At 38.8% G+C, this 24,303-nt stretch overlaps 1 protein-coding gene across 1 annotated transcript in view; it reads right to left on the bottom strand.

The window, feature by feature from the left end:
* Positions 1-482: 482 nt before the first annotated feature.
* FAM171B (family with sequence similarity 171 member B) overlaps positions 483-24,303 on the bottom strand; it is a 32,422-nt gene continuing 8,601 nt past the window's right edge. The window contains exons 2-8 of the mRNA XM_048309804.1: positions 11,282-11,515; positions 10,485-10,577; positions 10,035-10,190; positions 8,067-8,234; positions 4,393-4,509; positions 3,730-3,853; positions 483-3,459 (exon numbers count right to left, since the gene is read on the bottom strand). Of these exons, the coding sequence (XP_048165761.1) occupies positions 2,124-3,459; positions 3,730-3,853; positions 4,393-4,509; positions 8,067-8,234; positions 10,035-10,190; positions 10,485-10,577; positions 11,282-11,515 (2,228 nt within the window). The 3' untranslated portion in view covers positions 483-2,123. The remainder of the gene's footprint in view (positions 3,460-3,729; positions 3,854-4,392; positions 4,510-8,066; positions 8,235-10,034; positions 10,191-10,484; positions 10,578-11,281; positions 11,516-24,303) is intronic.

The raw sequence follows: 24,303 nt of genomic DNA, 5'->3' as shown, positions 1-24,303 counted from the left end.
GGAAAGGAGGAGGAAGTGGGGGCATTTGTTTTTTACAAGGTTTGCCATCTGGAGCAACCACTACACGTGTTGAAGCAGCCCAGGAAGTGGCCACACATTGCTCGCTGATGAGAAGGAGAGACTATTTTTTTTCCTCTTTGTGCACACGCAAACTTTTGCTTTTGCTTTAGCAAACTACCTTATCTCAATCTAGGAGTTGTTTTCCAACTAGGAGTTATTTTCTGTCCCCCTGTCCAGCTGGGAAAGGGGAGTGACAGAGAGGCTTGATGGGCACCCGGCATCCAGCCAAGGTCAACCCACCACACACACACTTATCTTGAACTCAATTTGCACTTTCATACTTGTGAACTCAATAGGAACACTTCATTCATGAAGCAACTGCTCACCAGAATTTGGACTGATGCATTGCTAGTACCATCGTGGTTACCTTACATATTCTTCTAGAAACAGCACCAGACAACTGACAATCCCAACACAACAGACATATTTCACAGTAATATTTCCTGAGTAAATATTCCCAGAAGCCCAGCTGCATAGGATACTTCCCAACTCTTGAGTGTACTACAGGGCAGACAACCAAGCATTGTTCACACCACAATTCAAATATAGGCATTGTATGTTTGGGTCTCGGTACAGAACCTTAACCAAGCTCTAAGGGAAATATTTATAAAGCCTTTTTAGGATGATTTATAATCAAACTGCCAAAGCCAAAATGCTGGAACTTATTTCACCGGGGAAACAGCCTCAAAGCCACAGAAATACATTCTGTATACTGTATGAAGCACATTAAGAGATGCATCCATTTTTCTGTTAGCCAAAGTTGAAATGATCACTTTGACAAGATGAACATTAAAATTAAAGAATATTTTGATGGCCTTTCCTTCCTCTATACATATCTTAGTTACAATTCATGCATTCATGACATTTGGTAAATTTAACTCTAAGATGAGTCATAAGTAGTATTTATATTGCATTATAGACCAAATTTTGCAATCTTCTGTCTCATGCTCGTAACCCTCCCCCCAACTTTTAAAGCCTGCTTAACTCCTCTGCAAACCTAGATAAAAGCAGCTCAGGCTGGCAAAATGTAGGCACATAAACCTCAAATGATCTCCCATTGTTTTAAACATAAAATAAAAAGCAACAGTGCCGAGCTTTCCTGCTCAAGAAACTATTTCCAAGGCATAATTTGTCTAATCTTACACACTTCATCATGGGCCAAACTCTTGCTTATAAATATGCAGAAATTCAAGGCTATATTGTGGAGCACAATTGGCCCAACGGCATGCAGAAGAGAAGATGTTCACTGACAAAGAAGCCAAAACAAGACACTGGGATCAGGAGTAGCTGCAGCTTCAAATGCTACCAGAACCAGTCCTTTTCTGCTGGACGTAGATACTTCACAACTGATGTCAATCTTCAACTTCCATGGGCCATAACAAAGCAGATTCAAACAAAGCAGATGGGCAACATCTTAAGATAGCGTGGACCGTGAACTGCAGTGGCCACAGAGCTTGTACACTTCCCCCTTCCCCCACTGTTGTATGGAATTGCACATGGATGGCCACACAGGGAGGGCAGTAATGCTATAGAGCTCCGCTGATAAATCCAACAGAGCTCATCTGCTGGTGTTGTGGGACCAACGGATGAAACATTTCACATTGTACAAAGAAGTAGTAACAGATCCCTAGAAAAGTTCACATATAAAATGCTGTACAGAATGGTCACGTTGATTAGGAACAAGGCTGAGGAATGGCTTTAACTAGGCTACCATCACATTAGCAACAAGTACAAAAATATTAAAACATGTGCCTACATTTCTCACTGTGCATTCCCAAAGGTGTGTCCAAGAATGACAGGCTAATTAAAATGTGGGCCTTCCCCATACTGCCAATAAAATCAGGAACTGGAAAAGTTTACAAGTAGCATTTCCCTGTTTTCAATTTGCATGGAATATCAATTGCCCAGCTGAAGTTTAGTAACTCAATCTGTACGTTAAAAAAAGGAAACTTTTTATACTAGAAAACAACTTTTCCCTTGTAAACCCAACACTGCAGAATTACAGAAGCAGCCAAGAGGTCAACAACCAGCAGGGAGAGCAAAAGCACAAAGCACATTGTGTTTTAATTTATAGGAATAAGGGGCCTCTCCTCTCTTTTCTTCCAGATATTGGTTTTGCTATCTCTTTTCATTAGAGGTGGTCTATCCCTTTTTTTAGCAGAAGGGATACCAGACTCATGACTTCCTGGTAGAGATTTTTTTCTTAGACCTTCCTCATCATGCTGTTCTATGACTGGCCCATTCCCTCCTTCCATAATGTGCCTCACAGCCTGGTCCTCTGGAGTGCAAACAGTGGTCCCACTTTCACTGCTACTCAGATCCAGATCTTCCAAGTAAAGAATCTTAGAATGTGGCATACTTTTAATGAAAGTTTTCTCTCTCTCCAGTTTCCTGCTAGGATGATGCTCATTCATGTCCACACCAGAGTCCAGACTAGTATCATTACTCTCTGTTTTTTTGCCCTTTTTCAGATCTATGAAGGAATGCCTCACTTGAGCAATTGGTTTTCCATCCAGGGACACAAACCATGCTCGAGGATGTGGAGATGGTTTTCCTTTAGAGAGTTCCAGCAATGTTTGTTCCGAAATACCTTGAAGTTCAGATGAAAATGGAGTCATTACAACTGCTTCATTCAATGTCCCAGGAACAGAGACAGATTCCAGTAAGCTGTTGGTGTACCGGCTCCAGTTGGATGTTTGGGAAGGTAAGCCCTCTTCACCACCCAGGGTACTGTTTTCATCTCTGCAGGCAGAAGGCTGGGGATGAGAATGCACTGGCATTTTGGGGAGTGTTTGCATGTAATTGTCGCGATTCATGGGTTCCATCATGGGGCCATACACCAGCTGCCCTTTCCTTGGCAAAGTTGCTGATTTAGCAGGATGCAGTTGTTCTGGGGAGTGGAAAAGGTCTGAGGTTTGAAGAATAGCAATAGGCTGATTGTAAATATGCATTAGATGTTCTGGGATGTGGGAAAGCCCATATATCTCCTCTTTCAGTGAAAGGTATCTGTTTTGGTCTGGAATGTCCCTAGGAGCCTGGGAAATAGCACTGTTACTGTGCTTTGGCTGCTGTAAAAGCCTCACTCCAGCATTAGGCTCCACTGAATGGGCTGAATTTCTTGCCTGACCAGTCTGACAGGATGACTGGTAAGAAGCATCCTCTGTGTAGATTTTAAAATTGTCTTGTGATTTTCCATCTTCTGTGTCTATGGACAGCCTTCTTTGAGGGCTGTATGAAGAAATCTTCGGTGTATATAACTGTGACTTATCCTCCAACTTTAAAGACCCTTTCACAGCATTGATGTGATTTATGTGAGTTGTTGACGTTGTCTGATCTTTTTTTATGACCTCCAGCTTAGTTGTGTTTTTTTCCTTCTTCTGTGTGCGACGACATTTATCCCTATGCAAAAGAGAAGTAAGGTGACTGCAGAGCATACTACAAAATACTGGACTGTTGACTAGCAAAGCTGAAGGTTAGACTTTGGTTAAGAAGTCATAGTGTAATGAGATATCACAAACTTAAAATGAAATTCTGTAACTGTAATTTCTTAAAAAATTTTAGGCTACCCATTATAGTTTAGCTAAGGAAACAAGTCTTAACCTGAAAAGGCTATTTTATCAACCTCAAACTCTACTCATAATGAGCCCACTGAAACTTCTTTTTGCTTACCTGCAGTAACAAAGAAGAACAGCAAAAAATCCAATGATAATGACAAGAGTTCCTCCCAGTATGGCCGTAAGGAACACTGTGTGATAGGCTGTTATGTCCTTGGAAACAGCACTAATAATGGATTCTAGATTGTCAAACAAAACCAGACAAGCATTAGTTCTTAAAACCAAATGATTCCACTTGATGTGCAGAGCTAATAAACTGAACGGTACTTTTCCAGTGATTTTGTGTTCCAATGGCATTATGTTCATCCTTCCCTTTTCACCTTGCTATTTCAGCAAACTAGAAAATATACAAACAGGTTACAATATAATGACAGGTTCATCTCAAGTACTAAAGCCTTACCATGACATCTACCTCATTCCAGACAAATTATATTTGTATTAATTGTCCAAACTAACTTAGAAAAGTGGTCTACATTTTCTACTTAGCACTCTGTCAGAGAGTCCTATCTGGTTTTGGAATCAGACATACTGTTTCTCTGATAGATTCCTTCATATGAATTTACAAAACATGCAAGAAAATCACTGTAAGGACTCAAACAAAAGTTATCCAAGTGAAGAAGCTGCATGTCACTTCTCCCTTCCTGCTATTAAATAAAGAAATCAAACTGACAGCCTTACGTGGGGCATTCAGCAATTGCTTGGCCAGTTGTTGCCATACCTCTCGTTCCAGGCAGTGGAGCTGCTATCCAGTAGCCCAAGTGTTGAGCAGTGTATGTCCATACTAACTGACCATCCACTTCCTTGACCATTCCTAGCCCACGGTTTACCCAAGCACCTGGGGGGAAAAAAAGGACAAACATTGCACATGCCATGCAAGATTCTTCTATACCTCAAACCATCAGCAATTATGCTATTACCAAAAATACACAAGGTCATAAGAAAACTGAAACTTCTGACTTAGCCATTGTTTATTACACAGCTTTAGCTAAACAGGCAAACTTCCTCTCCTGACAATTTCATTGCAAATATCCCTCTGTGGCTGTTTACCTTGAAACAAAGCATCAACATTACTTACCAGAAGTAAAATTAATATGACTTATTTTCTATTAATAAATGTCTTTTACATATATGCACATAGATATGCACACAAATAATTTGAGAAAGCCTATTATATGACCTTAAGCATGCATGAAGGCCAAGACTAAAAAATGAGGGAGCAGGTTAACTGATGCATGTGAACACAAGTTTACCATCAGCTAGCAGAACTTAGTGGGAAAACATTTTAATCTTATTAAGCTGCAATAGGATAAACAATGTTTGTCTTGAATGTTTCTCTCCTTCTCCCTGCCCCAAGGCTGTAACAGTTCACTTAGCCCAAGGAAGTGCTATTGTTAGGACACACCATCTGTTTGGCAACACATGGGACAGGTATTATGGTATGCCCGCTTCTACAATTAATAAAGCATCCATTAGAAGAGGGAGAATTATACTTAATTCACTTAAACACATTTATTGTGGGCCATCTGTGAAATTCTAAGGACAGAAAACATCCTCATGTAACCAACCTTACATATTCAACCTGCAAATACTGAGAGGTAGAGACAACCACCAGCTTTTTTTAAACACCAGTAATCGAAGTATGAAAACAGTATAGCTCATGTAAGATGGAGCTTATATGAATTTCAGTTCTATTTTCTTCCAGGACCCTTCTTTCAGCAAAGCAAAAGTAAATATCTCCCAGCCAGGAGGTAAAGATGAGGATGGATGCCTGCCACAGATGCTCACATGCACAGGCACACACAGAGAAAATATCACTTAGCAGTAAAACATGCGGCTTTCTCCTGGTGCTTGTGATGGCTGGCAGAGGGGAAGGGCAGCAGCAACCACCTAGAGCTCTGAAAGTGCTTTCTCAGCCACCTGAGAAACGTTGCCCAGAGTCAGGAGTAATACCAGCAAGCATTGTATAAAAGGCAAAAATAATTTCTAGGTGTCCAGAAGTTCTATCTTAACTGAACAAAGCCATAAGAAGCTATACACTGTTTGCTGTCCTTTTCTGTAAATTACATCTTCCCCCAATATACTCCATAGAAAATACTAGGTATTAAGAAAAAATATTAAAATGTGATTAATGAGTAAGCCCATTTTCTCTATGCTTTACTGCCATTCAAGCAGAAGGATATAATTCTCAATTTAATGTTGAATGCAAGCTTTCTGGTTTTTGTAATTCTATTAAAATCCACAAAGCACTTTTAGCACTAATGCAGCAAAATATTTAGTGAGAAGGAAGACATACTCAATACAGATCAACAAATTCTGCATTTACAGCAGCTGGAGTACAATTACCAAAGCTCATTTTCCAGGAACAGTCTCAGTACTACTACACTTGGAGTAACCCCAGGGAACACTGCACAGGCAGACCTGTGAAAGCAGTTTCTATCTTTTTCCTGGTGCATATGGGTCAGCCCACACAGACCTGTTCCCTTGCCACTTCCAATACTGACATGGGAGCTCTGATTACCATCATAACACATTACCCAAGGACTTTAGAGTTAAAAATTGTGTCAGTGTCTTGCTGGGGACATCCCGCATGCAACATCTTGGATGCCAGAGCCTCATTACTGAGTGCAGCAGGAGCTATGCATTCAGCTCAGATGAGGGCCTGCTGCTCCTTATGGATGCTCTGGAATGCTTGCTGCAGAGATGAGGTGTTCAGCTGCCCTCAGTCACCAGAACCTTGACTACAGCATGCCTTGCAATTACTCAGTTACCTTGGGAAAAAGTCATTTTTCATGTGTTGGATCAAAGGTAAAAAATAAAAGAAACATATTTAAGAATAAACATCCAGAAAGTGAATACAGTTGCAAATTTTTACTGTAAGAAAGGAAGAAATGGGAGAAAAAGTTCAAGTTAAGTTATGCCCCAAAAGTTTCTGTCCTTTTTTGCCATCCTGCTTGCCCTCTCCTCAGCAAGCAGCAGTGAAGGCTCCATGTGAACAGTACACCTCAGAGAGTATCCATTACAAACAATTTGCCTTTCTGGAATCTCTGTCAAAGTACATCCCATTGGAGAGGAAAAAAACAACTGGTTTTACTGGGTTTTGGATCAGCATGCCATGATCCTGGCTCCTGTTTTACTCCCAAGGCCAACATGCCTACGTAGGAATGCTGAGAAGGACCCTCAACACCCACATAACAAACACCTTACACTGGTTTATATTCTGACCTGATCCTGTGCTGCTCCAGTTCTGTCAACTCGTTGTTTTAACAACAGTGTTGACTTAGCTTTGCTTAGGGAGTTAAAGCAGCTCAGCACAGGATGAGCACAGGAGCTGGCAAAAGTGGCTGTGGCAGTAAGAAATTTAAACCCTGGGTGATATTTTGCCACCTCAAACTAAAACCCTTTCTTTGATGAAAAATGCCATCTCTTCCCACCAGTTACCCCTCTAAAGTGTTCTAGGTGTATAGACAGACTTAATCTTCTATGCCAAAACTTATCCTATTTACTTTTTTCCCCACAAGAGAGCCTAGCCAAATTTTATTAGCATGTTCTTAATTCAAATCCATGTTCTTCAGTTGTTCTCCATTAAGATGATCAGTTTCTTGAACACATAAACAACACTTTGTTAGAGCTGGTGTCCCTCTCCTGTACTTCCAACAGCTGGACAAAAGCTTTTTGCCTTGATAAGGAGCAGCACATGCCCTCCTAACTCACTTGCATATTTCAAGCTGAAGTGTGATGGCAACCATAAGGTACAATGTAGGACAATCAGGACATTAATGCACCCACACCTAATACAGGTCATCTAAATGGGTTATGTGGATGTAGCTCATTACTCACTCCTGACTAAAATTAGACATGAAGGGATGACAAAAGCTTTAGAATGACTAATCCCCAGCCTCCTCTTTGCATTTTGGAAGAACGATGTTGTTCCCTTGAATAACTCTTATTTCCCCTTCATTTCACTTTCTGAATTGTTTTTGTTAACTGAAGCAACATCTATTCCAGTTCTAGCATCAAAGGATCTTTAGAGCTACAGTCTAGGAAACAAAGCATCCAAACCTTCAGTTCTGGTTTGCTTTCTTATAAGAAGGAATTCACAAAATTACTAGGCTTGAAATTTAACATCATCTAAAATATATGTTCTGTGAATACTCAACCTCCCACGAAAATAAAAATCCAGCACATTAAAAAAGCAGGCAAGAGGAATGCTAATGAATTTTACCAAAGCTTTTTGAACTAACAATTCAAGGTAGTCCCTTAAGAAAATTGACCATCTATTGACCATCACTTCTTAGAATAGTGCCATCACTGTTCCATGACCTGCAGTGCCGTGTGCCCGAAACTACAGGCGTGTGCTGGAAGGCAGAATAACAAATAACTTAACCCACTTACCAATTTTCATATCGAATGTCCAGGCAGGTACAGCATCTCCTGATTTTACCGTAGTTGTGGGAAGAGGAAGTGTAACCTGAATGGGACCATTTACATTCAGTTCTTTCCCAGCCAAAAGAACATTTACACATATGGCAGCAAGAGGAGTTAATTCCATGCTTTTGAAACCTGAAAACAAGAAATCTCTTGTAATTCTCCATTCATAGTTTATTTTAAAAGAAACAAATTAAGAATTAAGCTACTAAAGGCAAGTCCTCATCTACATCCAGCTACACAGTCAGCTGTTATCAATTTGGTCAAATAAAAATCAACATTACTTTTCTTCAGAACTTTTAACAACCTATGATTAAAACAAAACACAGTCATTTCTATACTAATGCTGTAAGAGAAACAGATTTGCAACATCCAGGTTCTATGCCGACTGTAGAATTAACGATGAGGCAAAACTTGTCTTGGGACGGGGGAAGGAGGGTTTTTCCCCTCAGATAATGAGGTTGCAAAACACCTAACTGATGTGAAATACAGATCATACAAGAATTTTGGTATAATCACAATGTACATAACATTGAATCAAACTGAAGGCATATGGAACTCCTCCTGTAAGGATTAATTTCCTAATTTGGCAGCCAGAATTAACTGAATAGGTAATCATGAGGCTTGTCAAAGCACTCAGAGGAAATGTTGCATTTACAAAGCAGCCTGAAAGTATCTTTCCTTTGTTTCCCTTTCAGCAGTTTGCAAATGCTCCAGAATGCCCAACATGACAAGATGGTGAGAGAAGCTGAAACAGAATTAGTAAGCAGCAGAATAATGTTAAATCTATGCAGGCTGTTAGAAGCTGGTTGTGAGAGAACTGGCACATCAGATATCAATTAGCTTCCACCTGCCCTAAAACGAAGCCTATTCCTTTAGGGGTATATGAATAATTTAAAACACATGCCAGACAAATTGAAGGGAAAACTCAAAGAGGATAAACACTGCTTAGTCTCCTATGCTTCTTCCCTTCTGCCTTCCATTTAAAGAGATGAAATACTGATAACAAAAGATTTTAAAGTATCTATGTCAAAATATCAGTATGTATGATGCCTTTGATGGAATGAAAATTAAAGAATAGAGTATAACGAGTTTAAATAAGCCATGGAGTGCCCTCTTCATGCACTACAATGAATTTCAGAGCCTCATGACTTCAGATCCACTGGGAATAGAAAGAAAAGAACAAAAGAAAGATGGAACTGCACACAGTACAACCTACCAGAGGTTACTGCACTTAGGCAAATTAAAAAACTATCTGATAGAATGACAAATACTAAAAAATCCAGTGGTATAAGAGCAGAGTTATGACTCATTTAACCACTTAGTGCTTCTCCAGCGAAACAGATGAACAAAAAACATTATTACAACTGTGCGCCGTATACACAGGGACCACTTGGTCCCAAACTTGCCCAGACTGACTGACTGTGAGCCAAGCAAGAGGTTCCACACAATCTTTGTGCTGGGTGCAACGCCCTAGAACCAATCACTCCAGTGAAAATGCAGAATCCCCACAGCTGAAGTCAATGGCTGCTGTTACACTGATTTCTTTAGGTTCACCTAGTTTACAGTCTGGCTATAATTGCATTTTTAAGGTGTTTACTAAACCAATTCCAGTCTCATGAAATCCTGAACATATATATATATATATATATATATATATATATATATATATATGAAAGCAGACTCTGAAGGAGTATTTCAGTGCACCAAGATACGTTCTCATACTACAAGGACCAACATAGAGTAACACTGATTACTCACCTGATGTGTTTATAGCTTACTCCTATGGAACAAAGCTTTGTGATTTAATATAATGGAAACAGGTTCAAGCCCTCTTAAATTAAGCATACGTTTTTCTGAAACACTGTGCACTCATATGCACTTTAATATTATAATCTTTTTTTATAGGAATTCTTAACCAACATACTCACATACCTGATTTATTTAGAATAATTCCTGTTGTATAGAGAAAGCTGTCCACTTTCAAAAATTGCTCTGGCACTGTCAGATAGGCTGTAACATTTGCAATATGATTCGTTGGAAGCTTTATTAAAGATTTTGGAAACTGAACACTCAGTTGAGATTTGGCATCTGTAAAAGAGTAATATTTTGTCTTAGCCACAGTAAAACACACAAACAGTGTTTTTACTACTCTTCAGAAATCCACTTAGCATAACAACCTGTTTTCACCCACTTTCTCCATGATTTATGTATTTCCAGTCTAGCACTTGTCACAGCCCCTCATACAGCTACGTAATTAACAGAAAATCTGGCTTTGAGTGGATAGGTATTACATGAGAATAAGATGATGCTTAATTTTTTTCCATGTGTGTACAGATGGCTATCACAAAGTGTTTAATTACAGCCTGCATACACAGAACTTACCAGACAGTTTTCCAGTAATTAAGACAGTATCTTCAAACAGCCATATATTAGCTTGACTTTGTGGGAATAATGAGAGCGTCACGGACGAGTATACTGTGGAAAATGGTAATATCTGTTACACCGTGCAACCAAAAAAAATCCTCCAAGGTCTCCAAATCCAAAGAAATATTGAACAGAGCACTTAATAAACCAGAGAGTACATGAAGACTAAATAAGTTACTCCTGTTATCCGGAGCAGCAATTTTAGTGTTTAGGCAGAAAGACCTCTGTTGAATGTTTGCTACTGTTTTATACCTTCTATGGATAAACAGTGACTAGAATTCTTAAAAGTCTCTTTTTTTAAAAAAAATCATGTACCTTTTTAAGAGTATGCAGTAGTTAAACAAGAAAACCTGTGAGGAAACACTGCTTAAGGGGAGCTGTAACAACAGGTTATACCTGTCATAGAGGACAAAAAGCATTGGCATTCCAGGAACCACTCAGGTCAACAGGATTTTTGTCAGAACACATTAACAGCTCTTTGCTAAATCTAGGCAAAAAAATTTCTAAGAATTCACTGTGTGTCACAACATAACCTACTTAGATTTAGAAAGGGCTATTTTGTGTTTTAGAGTAATCAGAATTTTGACAAGTTTAACAGACCGTTCACCCTTAGATCTGCATTGACAGGCATCACCTCCCTTGACTGACTTCACTGAGTCATGTTCAGCTGACAGTAACTACCCAGACAGCTTGGGAGAGAAATTTAATTACTGCCAGATACAGTTTAATAATAGGACTGTAAGATGCTTACGTACTTGGCATTCTTGCAGTCTTCCAAGGCAAAGGTGTCAGCAGGTAGCCATCCTTGTATGAGACAATAGTTAAGCTTAATCCTAATTTGTAGGGGACTTTTATTAACACTGCTCCATTGTTCCCAGTAAGAGTAGAATTTGTCAAGGTGTAGTTCACAAACACCTCCACCACCGCTTGTCGCAGGTACTGATGACTGATGATGTCATTTACTTGAACTTTTAGCGTAAAAACAGATCCTATTGACAAAAAGAAAAATAGGAGGTCATGATAATACATCACAACTAAGGACCATAAACTTGTAAAGAAGTCCTGGAGTTCAGGTCTTTGTTATTCATCCATTGCACAGTGGATCTCTATCTCTAGCCAAAGGCAGGGGTAACCATGCAATTATATACCCCAGAGAAGAGGGAAACAAAAAACCTTAAGACAGGGCACAAAGGCGTCAAAAAGTGTTTATCAAACTCAACAAACATAGTAACTAACCAGTTAAAAAAAAAACAAAAACAAAACAAAAAAAAAACCAAACAAAAACCCAAAAAGCCCCCAAAAAACCCCAAAACAAAACCCAGTCAAAACCAAATTACAAAGTAATCTTCCCCTTTTTGTTTAAGCTTGAAGAACGCATCTGTGATGACGTGAGATTTAATATGCTCTGCAATATCACACTGATAATACAGATGGTCTTGTTATCCAAGTGTAACCCTTGGCTTGGGACACACATTTCAAGATGCACCTTGAGTTTGTAAAAGCAGAGAACCTGATGTCTACAGACAGAGGGACAACACATTTATATTTACATGTGTAATGTTATTATAAAGCAACCAAATGCATCCAGACACTGTTTTAAACTACTATCTCCCACCAGACTTACACCGGGCTACTTTTCAGTTCCGACATTGCAACTTCTAAACAGTATCTCTCTACTGCCAATTAGAAGATCTGATAGTCCGTACCATACCCAGTGCCTTGCAGAGATCATAATTACAGTGACTAAAAAGTATGTTGAAAATAATAAATCCACTTGAACAGCAGTCTCAAGGTGCTCTGAACCACATTCAATTTCTCTTCCACCCTGATGGCAAATAAATTATTAGGGAGTCTTTTCACAGTATGTGAAAAGGGACAGAATTCCACATTATTTCAAGAATAAAATTAATTTATTGTTAGAAATTAAAATATCTATGGATCACTGTTAAAAATATTTTAAATAACAAATTTTCCAGGATTTTGGTTACAGATATACTACTATTCAATACCACTGCACTACTTTGTATCCTAATACTTTCAAATACATTCATCACGAATATGCATTTCTATTTAGGTCAAATGTCAAGTTAAGTTATTTGAAATGTATCTACCTAAAATCATACTTCAATTTCATTATGCTATCCCCACTATAATTGAGATTGACATTGCACCAAGAGATTACTGCCACTGACCTTGATTTAAATGAATAGGTCTTGAGGAGCCAAGTGCAATCCATCAAAAAAATCCAGTGTGTAGTGGAGATGCCCAAGTTGGGCCTCTCTGAAATAAGTATTTATTTAGATCTATTATATGCACGGAGCATATCGTATATTCATGCAAAAAATGACCTGCACACAACAAAAGCTACACTGGCCTCAATTTATTACTGTTTACCACATACACAGCAAAAACTTACCAGCTGTGCCAGACTGATTCTCTGCAGCGTTATACAAAAATCTACATCTCCTTGAGCAAATTAATACATATTTTCAGAAAAATAAAAAAAGACCCAGTATACTCAAACGTATTTAACAGAATTAAACAGAAAATGCACAATAATCTTGGAACAATGTCATCTGGGTGGGGTTTTTTTTCCTTATGTAAGATATTTCGAGAATAAAATTTCTTTAAATTGCTGTGCTAGAGGAGTTTTAAATCACATAATGATTGGGGGGAAAAATTATGTCATGTCAGCAAATTATGGGCTCCAAACAGCTCCTCCAGGCATTGATCCAGTTACACAGATACTAGCATCATTCCAGTGGCTGCCAAAACTTGAAAAACAGGTCATTTGCCCCTGGCCAATGACTAGTTAAAAGGCTACAGAGGAGAAGAAACAGGCTGTGTACAATATTATTATCCAGAAATCGTTTGGAAGTCAGGAGTATATAATGAAATGGTATTTAAAAGTACGAAATTCAGCAGTAAAAAATTCAAGCTCATGCCAGTAAGAAGCAATACCAGAAATGCCTGTTATAAAGTGGTATTTTAACAGCTGGAATCAAGTCAGGAGAAAAAGAGCCGAGTTTTAACAGCTGAAATAAGTCATAAAAAATTAAAACCTAAAATGTACTCAGAAAGAGACATTCTTTCAATCATTCCATACTTTCAATGAGTATTTTCCATTTCCTGCTGACAAAAAGCCTAACAAGAAAATACAGGAGTGAGGGCAAATGCCACAGCTCTCCTCCAGCTGTTGGTAAATTCAAAGGTTGTTCTGTGCAAAACTATTTCTTCCTCTCATCTCCTTCAGTCACAGCCATATTAAACCCCACTTTCTTAGAATCTTTGGGTTCCCAAAAAAAAAAAAAAAAGACTGTAAAACTGTAGAAAACTGTGCTATTTTCACTCTCTCATGGTGAACTGACAAATATCATTGGCTGTTTTTAGCCATGCTGAACTTTGATTACTTCCTTCTCCTATGGGTATAGAAATTGCCACAGCATTTCCCAAAAGTGATACTCTGCCTGAAGGGGTGTTGAGGAGATGCAGACGCGAGGCTGGAAATGCGGATTGAAATCCCAGGGGGGTTGCTGAGACAAGGCTCTCCAGTGGCAGCTTTGGAAGAGTCCCCACCTATGTGACTGTCACATACAGGCAGCAGCTACTCCAGAGAGGAGTGCTCACCTCACAGCCCTGAATATCCAGACACAGATTAAAGGAGACTCAACCCCTGGCTCTCAGTGCCTTTGGCCTTTCTTTTGCGCTAAAACAAGTCTTCCTGGGAAGAAGTCGTCTCCTGCTCGGCAGGGAGTCATGCCCTGCCTGCACTTGGATTTGGTGATATCAACTAGAATATACCCTGCCAACAAGTCACTTGCAACTCTGGTGCAATGGTTTTGGAGAGACTTTTTTAAAAAATTAACCTTTCCACTCCTCAACAGTAACAGAACAGAAGACATGAGGACACATCATTATGCCTCTATCCAAATGCTTGTGAAATAATAACGTGTTAAAAATCCAAGTGAAAAAAAGCCAGAATCCAACAGTAACAACAATTTTTTACTCACACAGCCATGTTCACCATAGTTTTGGAGACCAGTTGTTGCAGCCCAGTTAAGAGCACAACAATCCCATGGCCCTAGAGCTCAGAGTTTGTAGTTCTGGTCCTACAGCACTGATCTATATCTTTCCAAGCTTGACATCCCACGACCAGCTCCCTCCTCAAACCAACCCCCCCACAAGCCTCACATCCATTTATTGTGCAAATTTATCACAGATTTAATGGCATTCAGTTATTAACAATGTCATAGTAACATCCAAGACACCTAATTTGCAAAGAAAATATTGTCTTTCTTTTCCTTTTTATAAATATCTTGATTTACAAGTCTTTAAGGACACTTTTAAGTCTCAACTATGATCGAAACTGCAGTAGGATATTTTAATCACAATAAAATATACTGAAAAAAAATTCACATAAAAAAATGAATGGTTGGTTAACTTTTTAACAAAAGCAAAGCTGCAAACTTAAACAATGGATGAACCTTGTGCTTTTTTCTGGTCAATGACACGTGCCAAACACAAGTGGGTCAGCTGTATCTCAGTATTAAACAGATTTGACAGAACTCCCACAATTAGAAGAAAGAACTCAGTCCTTGCTAATTTGATTTGTGCTGCCTCGGAGGAAGGGATTCCTCTCTTGGCAGGTCCACTGGAAATGCCAGCTCCCACAGCATTAAAATGTTTCGGATAAACCTTCATAGAAACACAGCAGTTATTCAGACAAAGGGGAACAAGGCCTTCTACCATATTTAGCTCCTTCAGAAATGTCCTGGTCAGTAAAATGACGCCTCATGTCTTTGAGAAACATCTAATGCCTGAATTGGAAGAATTTGGCTTCACGTCACTGGCCTAACTCAGAAATCGTATCACAGAATTAAGCCAAAGAACAGCTTGGAATTGCAAGCTGGGTACAAATGTACCAGTGCAAAAAATCTCAGTTATGGTCCATGTAATTTGTTCTTAATTCTGACCTGCACATAAGCATGTCATCTGGTTACCATTATTGTGAGATTTAATTACCATGGTCAAGGCTGGGCCCTTACAGGCACCAATATATGCCAAACTACACATATCATTAACTGATATGGTGGTGAAAACACACACACAGGGCACTGCCCAGGAAGAATTCCTACACATTCTGCAACCCAGTCCTAAGTCCCTTTCCCTATTTATCACCAAATTCCTATAGCCAAAGAGGTTCTGTACCTGGAAGGAGGCAGTTACTCATCTCAAACACACAGACAACTACCCAGTTAAGCAATTACCTTATGGGATGAACAGTAACTACAATTAAATCATTCATTAGGTCCGTCTTTCAGAGGGGACTCCTCTCACCCTTGCCCAGAGATGTTTAAACCCATGCCAGAAAAGGCACACACTGATAAGAGTTTTATGGCAACTGCCTACACCAGGCTCCCTGCTACCCAGCCAGAGAAAACCTGGGCTGTGCCATTTTCTTGGTCTTAGCTGACTGAACAACCCTTTTCCCATCTTTTACATTCATGAAGCACCGTATTTTTTGGCTTAACACAATTAGGGATATGAAAGGTGCACTGATGTGTAAAGAAAAAATGTGTAATAAAAATATGGGGTTTTACTACACATCCAGTATTGCAATGGATATTGCCATGGGGGTGGAAATCAATGAAACATATAATCTAGACAGCCAACACACATCTGGCTTCAGTAAAAAAAGGTCATATAAAAGCCATCCTCCTGCCCACAAACACCAATCGTTACTTCTCAGAATTTCCTTAGAACTACAGTAATAGCAGTGACAAACTACAAAAGCATAGATTGAAAAAGTAAAAGCCTACTGCACCTTCAGTTCATTAAAAATCCACATACATGAAGGGGAGTTGCGGCAGCACCAGAGGGCTATGGGGTGATTTAGTGCTGGACCAAGCCCCCTCCCCACAGCTCACCATCCATCTGTGAGTACCTTTGTTCTGGAGCAAGATACAAAGCACTGACACAGGACTGAATTTTCTGCCTTGCACAGTGCATTAAAATGACATAATAGGTGACCCCTAAACTCCTATAACAGTTTTATGGGTGTACTGTGAGAGTTATTGTCAGGCACTGGGGTGAGCTCTCTGGCTGGTTTTCAATTATGCTTCTCATAGCTATCAAATAACCTGCAAATCTAATTAATAACCTCTACAACCAAATGTGGGCTTCATTTGTTAGCTATCAGTGTTCTTTTATCCTGTCATACTCCACACAGTAATTTATAGACCCTAGTACCAATGGGCATATACATGCATAAAGATCTTTCTAACTCTACACAAATCATTCTATCTATTCCAAATTGGTATCAGGATATCTCATTTAGAAACTAATTACATGATTCTTTATAAGGATGTTTTATATGCTGCTCCTCTGATTTAAAACAATAGCGGAAACTAAATAGGAGAACATTATTTTTCCTCCCTAAAATGGAACAGGACTTCTGCTAAAATAAAAAATACACCACAAGTGTTTTGCCCTGTGAAATTTTAACTTTGTCTTTATAAATTAGTTGTAAGTACAATCTGCGTATTTTATTTTCAACAACCTATGACTGAACTGAGAAGCAAAGAAGCTCACCCTGTTCACAAAAGGTCTGAGAAAATTCAGCAAATACCTAACCAGCTGTAAAAATCAATTTCTCAGGAAAAGAGAACCTTAGATTTAGATAAGAACAACACACGCAACAAATATAATCATTCCACTTGGCTGCAAAAAGAAAATACTTGGAAGTTGACAACTACTGACAGTTTCACTCTCGCACTTAGCAGGAGGTTAAGTTTGCACCACCCCTCTCCAGAATCCCTCGGGGAGTTAGAACTTTCCAGCCAGGGACCCAACACTAACCCCAGAATGAATGATAAAGAACAGGGGTACATAAGGACAGACACAGACTGCAGCAGTTGCTAAAAATTGCCTTATTTAGGTGGATCTTTAGGCAAAACGGCAGCATTATGGCTCTAAATTTAAAGCAAGTACAGGCTGCTCCTTGAAATGCCCTTTGGAGAAAAGATATTGATGTTTTACTGCTCCATGTCAGGGGTGCTGGTCACCACGGTTCAGCTACAGACACTTACAGAAAACTGCTTTTAGACAATACAAAGATATTGTAAAAATTAAATAAACCGAAGCACAGAGCTAATCAGCATTTGCTGCAGTTGCATACGAACAGCCAATCCACATATCTATACAGCACAGTTCTGTAGCTCTGCACTCCCTCAAAATATTTTAATGCAAAATCAAACATTAGGATGTATATTTAAAAGAAGAGCTTTGGCAAACATCTCTTCAGGGACACAGAACACATCACCAATTTCCAAGGACAAAGCAGCAAAACAGGGTCTGGGAAAGTAGGACACCACAGTATTCCCACTGCCCTATTTCTGGTCAACCAATTTCCACAGAAGGCATCAACAAAATCTCAATTATGAGGGAGCTAAGGCTAGATCCTGGGGGGACCAAGCAGTGCCTGTTACAGTCATTTACAGGAGGCAGTTTAACCCAATCTAGTCAGATCTAGGTGTCTCCACCAAGCTGGTGCTTCACAGTCAAGAAAAACTGTAACAGATTAGAAATTTTAAAAAATTTAACACACTGTTACCTAAGCTTTGTCACACATCAGAAGCTCAAGTGAGCTTTTGCTGGAAAAAGAACAATTATAGTCTGACTGAGAGCTTTTCAAACAGATTCTTTTACATTTGCTTCAAATAATGCTTTATTTCAGTTACAGAGAAACACTTCCTTATTTCACCAGCATGGCTGTGATAGGCACAGACCACAGTGCCAGAACTGTCAAGCATCTGTACATGGGTTAAGAGGAAATGGAAATTATTTACTAGAAGCTCATTCATGTCAATATATGCATCATTTCAGCACACACTACAGTATTCAGGTGGCACTTCCTCCCACCTTACTGGGAAAATTAAAAATAGAGCCTAAGAACACATTTCACATGCTACTCTGACTCCTCAGTGCCACATCAAGGAGGGGCTGCATCTCTTGAAACAACTGGATATGTCTGCTAAGAGCTGAACAAACTAACAATGCAGGAAGAGATGTAAACCCAACAATCTGCCGTCATCTCAAAAAAAATACATCTGATTTCTACACATTCATCGTGTTCTGAAAACTCCCTTTCCCACTTCCTATTTCCCCTTGCCTTCTATATTGTCCTCTTTCCTTCACAGAGCTCTGCTCAGTCTCCTTCCTCCCACAATTCAATCCATCCTGGAGTAATCTCTGTGATGATGAGTCCCTGTAAGATTTTAGCCAGTGAGAGCACTGATCGTGAAAAAAGACCAATACTTTTCTAAAGACGAGGGTTTTTGCAAGCCTCACATTAAAAAGAGTGGTGAATGTATTACATGAAATTAAATGCATTGAATCGAACCCATCAGGATGAGCACTTTAAAGGGACACTTCTAATCTAGTAGACTAAAAAACTGCCAGGGATTTGCCTCTGGGAAATTAGCATGATCCAGAGAAAACTTCAAGATTCTAAATAAATTAGTAGGTCAAAGACTAACTATTAATTTAGTTCAAAACAGAGCCCAAATGTAGTTTCATATTATAATAAAACTGTCTCAGACAGTATGGAGAAGCTGTCTGTCTACTGACACAATGGAGCAAGTGTTACGTGTTACACTAATAAGAACAAAGCATTTTTAACTTCTAGAAGGGATTTTGATAGGAAACAAAAGTAAATAAATAAAGAAAAAACCCCAACACACTAAAGAAATAGAATACTTACCTCAGTCATACCTTGTCCATTTTTTCCTAGCAAAAGTATTCATGGACTTGGCACCACTTTTTACATAGAATTAACACTGCATTTTACTGATGCTTTCAGAAAAAAGATTATTAGTTGCATTTATTTACTGACAACAATTTCATTTCACTTCAGCAGAATAATTATTTTCTTTCACTTTAACAGAATAATTATTTACCTTTTAAACCAACATACTTCACAGGTTTATATTTTTTATGGATGTGTGTGCATATGTAAATACAAATCTTAAGCAAACAAGAGGAAAAGGAGGTTTGTTTTTTGAAGAGAGATAAAGAAAACTGCAAAACATTCTTAATAGAAATCCTATCCTCAAATATTTGTTGAAAAATATTAATTTATGCCTCATTAGTACGTAGGCACTGAAAGAATTTCCAAAGTAGTCAATAAGCATTATGTCAGTGTAAACCAATGAACTGCTCTCCCCACAACTTTTGGAATCAGTTCCTCCAAATTCAGAAGCAACTTAAAGGAACAATGAAATTTAATCAGGACTAAATGTGGCCAATATGCAACTCTAGCAAACTTGAGCTGCCACATTTTGATGTGATATTTGCCCAGTATAAGGTAATTTTTCACACATGAGAAAGAATTTAGACACTCCTGGTACTTCCCAACAGACATTAAATTCCCATCCATCTCATTCCATGACACACTTGTACAGGTACTGATTGCAGCACTACCTTGACTTCATATTTAAAAAAAAAAAATGACAAAACTCCACCACATTTCCAAAAAAAAAAAAAAAAAAAAGAGCAAATTTTTAATGCTTGCAATTATTTTAATAGGTTTGCATTACTTTATAGTCTGGATGGCCACAGTATCCAAAATCTGTACTATTGCATAGGCAAATTATCAGCTTTTTCAACCAAAGATCTGTTGTATATAAGAGAGGATGGATCTGATGAGTTATTTGAATGAATAAATAAACAAAAATAACTCTTTCCTACAACCAACAGCTGTATGTGGTTACACTTCCACCCAAGATCTCAGACCAGATGCATAAACTGCATAAGCATGACAATCATTCCACAAATGTTGATAGGAACCAAATATTGATGAAATTAAGGTCCTGCAAAATCAATAAAATAAACCAGATGATCATAGGCTGTATCCCTAATGATTACTGCTGCATAATCAATGAACACCTTCCTGGAATGATCCTGCTTGTAAGAACTGCAGCAGAATGTCATCAGTCTAATCCATAAAGCTGCTAACGACTCAGTCTCCTATCCAGTGGGAACACACTCCCAAGCACTTTGAAGTGCTCCTGGGAAGATATAGAAAATAGAAAGAAAATTCCCCATTCTATATTTTTATGGGCTACCTAAGCGAGAGCCATGAAATTCATACAGGAAAGCAGCCATGAAGGTTAGATGGGATTTTTTTTCCTGTATTCCTTTAAACACTGCATGGCATACCTATGTCATTTAAAAAATTCACTGGAATAATATTAAGTGCATAGCATATACTGCTGCAGGGTGCTCATTTGGTAAGGAGCTGCAAGATGTTTTTTTCACCATTAGATGCTTTCTTCACAAATTAAAATCAGACTGCTTCATCACCCTAGACAGAACATGAGAACTCGCAGGACACAATAAACCTATGAGAATCACAATTACCATAGCAACTTTGCATTTTGATTTGCTGCTATTTTGTTGAATCAGCCACCCTGGTTCTCAGAGCTGTGGTTACTATGGAACACTGAAGCAGAAATTCACCTTCCTGGGGCAAGGGAGATAGGCAGCAGACAAGATGAAACACTGCAGTCTGCAGAGCTTCATTATTTAGGAGTCATTTATTTTAAATATCGTCTTCTGTAATTTGAGATAAGTGAGATAAATTATTAATATTACAAGAATAAAATCTTAAATAAAACTAATCTTTCAAATTAAGATAAATTTGCAAGTGAAAGAGATTAAAATGAGCAACTAAATGCTAGCAAGAGCTCTTGAAACGTACAAAATAAAACAGCTTTGCCCAGACATTTAAGAGGCCATTATAAGGCTATTTTTTTCATTTCAGTTTACTTACTGGCTAATACTAAGCCTGTAATGCTGCTCTTTCATTTTTTTTTAAATCACTGCCAGTATCATTTTACCTTGCATTAGAGTTCACAGAATGAAAATATTAAAAATTGACACTTTGTTACAGAATATTGGAGAAAAAAGGTAGGAAGGGAAATATTAAAATCTTCATAATACTCTATTTTAAATATGCTGTCTTAAACCCCACATTATATTACACACCTTCAAGAAAAACAGGGAAGTGCCTATTAGAGGATAAGCCAAAAACATGCATTTCCCACTCAGGGACTTTACAATTAAACCTCCATCATTTAAACAGCAAAAATAAATCAGTCAGCAGCAGCATCTTGACAAAATGAGACCATTTCTTATAGACAAATCTAATGATTTGTCAAACCTGCCCTCTAACAGTCAATACACTTGGACAGAAAGAATATTCCAGTATCCTTGCAGCATGAATCATCTCATTTTTTTTATCTTAATGGGTCAGGTACAGGGTTTGTCTTGTGAAATTCCTAGTGGTGGCTTGTGACTGGAATAAGCTGAAAAAAAACTGTGCAATTTCCTTGATTTGACAACCCCGTAATTTGACAGAAGGAGGAAATAAAACCACAGGAAAACAAAGCAGCACCTGTTCAAACATGACATTTAATGCTGTGAAACCCTAAGACAGATACGCATCCACAGACTCCATGGCATAATGCACCCCACAAAGCAGAAATTCAAACATCAGGGCATGTTACTCACTAATTGCAAAGGACAACTACTGTTCCATTCAGAGATATTTTTCAATAACACACTGGTCACTACTCCTGTCTGGAAATACTTTTCTTCCCCTAAAGCTGCAAAATCTCATACTACTCCTTCAAGAAAGACATTGCTGGAACATTACAAATATCTATCTTTAACCTGCAGGAAAAGATTCTCTAATCCCTTGGAAGAAGGCCACGGTATAAAGGCATATATGGAGAAAATCGAATTTAAAGTTTGCAGGACAACATTTCCTAAGGGTACCTCTGTACATGTGGAATGGGAATTTTTTATTACAAGAATTAGGAAATCCATATTGCAGCAACAAAACAAGGGTACCCAACAAGCTACAGTCTCTTTCATATAGAAATTTTTATTAAAGTTGAGTTTCATAAAGTGAATTATCAAAAATCACAAAATAACAATGAATACAACATCAGGTACTAGAAAAATTACTGCAGATTCCTACTTATTTTAAGTCTTATTCCTCAGAGTTTAAAAAAGTTTCAAAAAAGAGGAAGTTCTGTCAAAGCAGATCACAGGCTAAAGCAAAACAATGGAGTCAAGACTGCACCACAATAATGTAACTGCTCTGCACCCATGGATGCCATCCAGGTAAGTGTCAGTGCTGAGCACATTAATGATTCAGCCACTGCTGCTCGGAATCATTACTGCCTGGCTACAGCTCCTCACTGGATGAAGTGCTCCAGGAGCCAGCTGAAGCCCCAGCTGTGTTGTCTCCAGCACAAAACAAGTTCTCCCTTCTCAGCAACTGGCCCAAGTCCTGTAGGGAGTAATTGGAAAACAACTTAGCACCATGGAAACCTTTCTAGGACGATGGAAATGGTTTTATTGACACCGAAGCTAAAAATGGGGCAGTAAACACTTTCTTCTTCCTCCCAAATACTCAAGATTCATTCAGCACCTCTGAGATTGTGCCAGCTGGACTGGGGGGAAACAAATGCACTTAAGTATTGCTGGGACAATCTGCTCCATGGAACGCTGAAGAATCCAGCAAACTTGTTGAGGGACAGGTTTTCTCTACTGTGCTTAAGAAGAAACACCCAACAAAAACACAAAAGGAACCTGACAACTAATTAAGAGGCAAACAGGCATGACAGATTCTTTTGCCCAATGCTGCACCCCAACTATGCAGGATCTCACAAATGTTTTGCTGGGTCTCTATTCTGCTGAATTTAATTAGAGGATTTTCCCAACATCAGTGGTCTGTAATCCAAAGAAAATCTCTACTGCAGCCCAGTGAGAGTAAGTTTTCTCCTTTGCTCCCAGAAACAATGGAATAAGCTCCTGTGATATTTATCACAAGCCACAATTCATGTTATTAACAGCTTTTATTGTTCCAAAATCTACTGAAATCCTGCATTTACCCAACATAAAACCACTCATTGCTCCTGTTCAGTCACTTAATGAAATGCTTCAAAACAGAGGAAAAATGTTTTCCACAATTACATGAAAAACTTTTTATAATTCCATTAGATTCTATAATAGGTGGAGAGGGCAAGCATGTCCTTCTTCATCCCAGCAAAATGGCCAATATTTTCAAATATCTTGACACCACTGACCTTCTCTCCAGTTTAGCTCACATTAGCACATACAAATCATCAACCAGATTTGCTACCTCACAGAAAATAACTTCCATGAGAATGTTCCTATCGGTTTCCTTTGGAAGCCTTGCCCATGGAGAGTCATTAATAATAATAGATTTGGTGTCTTGCCAAGTTTCATAACCATGCTACACACTGCTATCTATCTCAGCAGACTGAGCCAACTGTATGCATATTTATGAAACAGCCCCAAATCTGCAGCAGAGGGTGTAACTCCACTTTGTTCCAATCTGCATGCATTACGGGAAAGCACATGAAAGACCTGAGCCTTGTTTAACCTCGCAAAGGAAAGGCTTTGGGGGCCCTACACAACAGCCTTCCCACACCCAGGTGTTTACCAGGGATAAAGGGCCAAGTGCTCTGTCGAAATGGAGGGCAGGGTAATGAAGGGCAACAGCCACCAACTGCAGGGAAGGATCTGACTGGACCTGAGGGATTTTCTTTTCTCTCTAAGGATAAACAATCATTGGAATAGGTTGCCCAGAGACGTTCCCTAATCTTGAAGCCTTTCATGGCCTGGCAGGAAAGAGCTCCCGGGTCTGAATTCAGAGCCAACCCTGCTTTAAGAATGCCTCTGA

The sequence above is a fragment of the Corvus hawaiiensis genome, chromosome 7 (assembly GCF_020740725.1).
Source record: "Corvus hawaiiensis isolate bCorHaw1 chromosome 7, bCorHaw1.pri.cur, whole genome shotgun sequence".
Taxonomy (NCBI): domain Eukaryota; kingdom Metazoa; phylum Chordata; class Aves; order Passeriformes; family Corvidae; genus Corvus; species Corvus hawaiiensis.
Note: the sequence above shows the minus strand (reverse complement) of the source record. Positions and strands in the feature narration are given on the sequence as shown.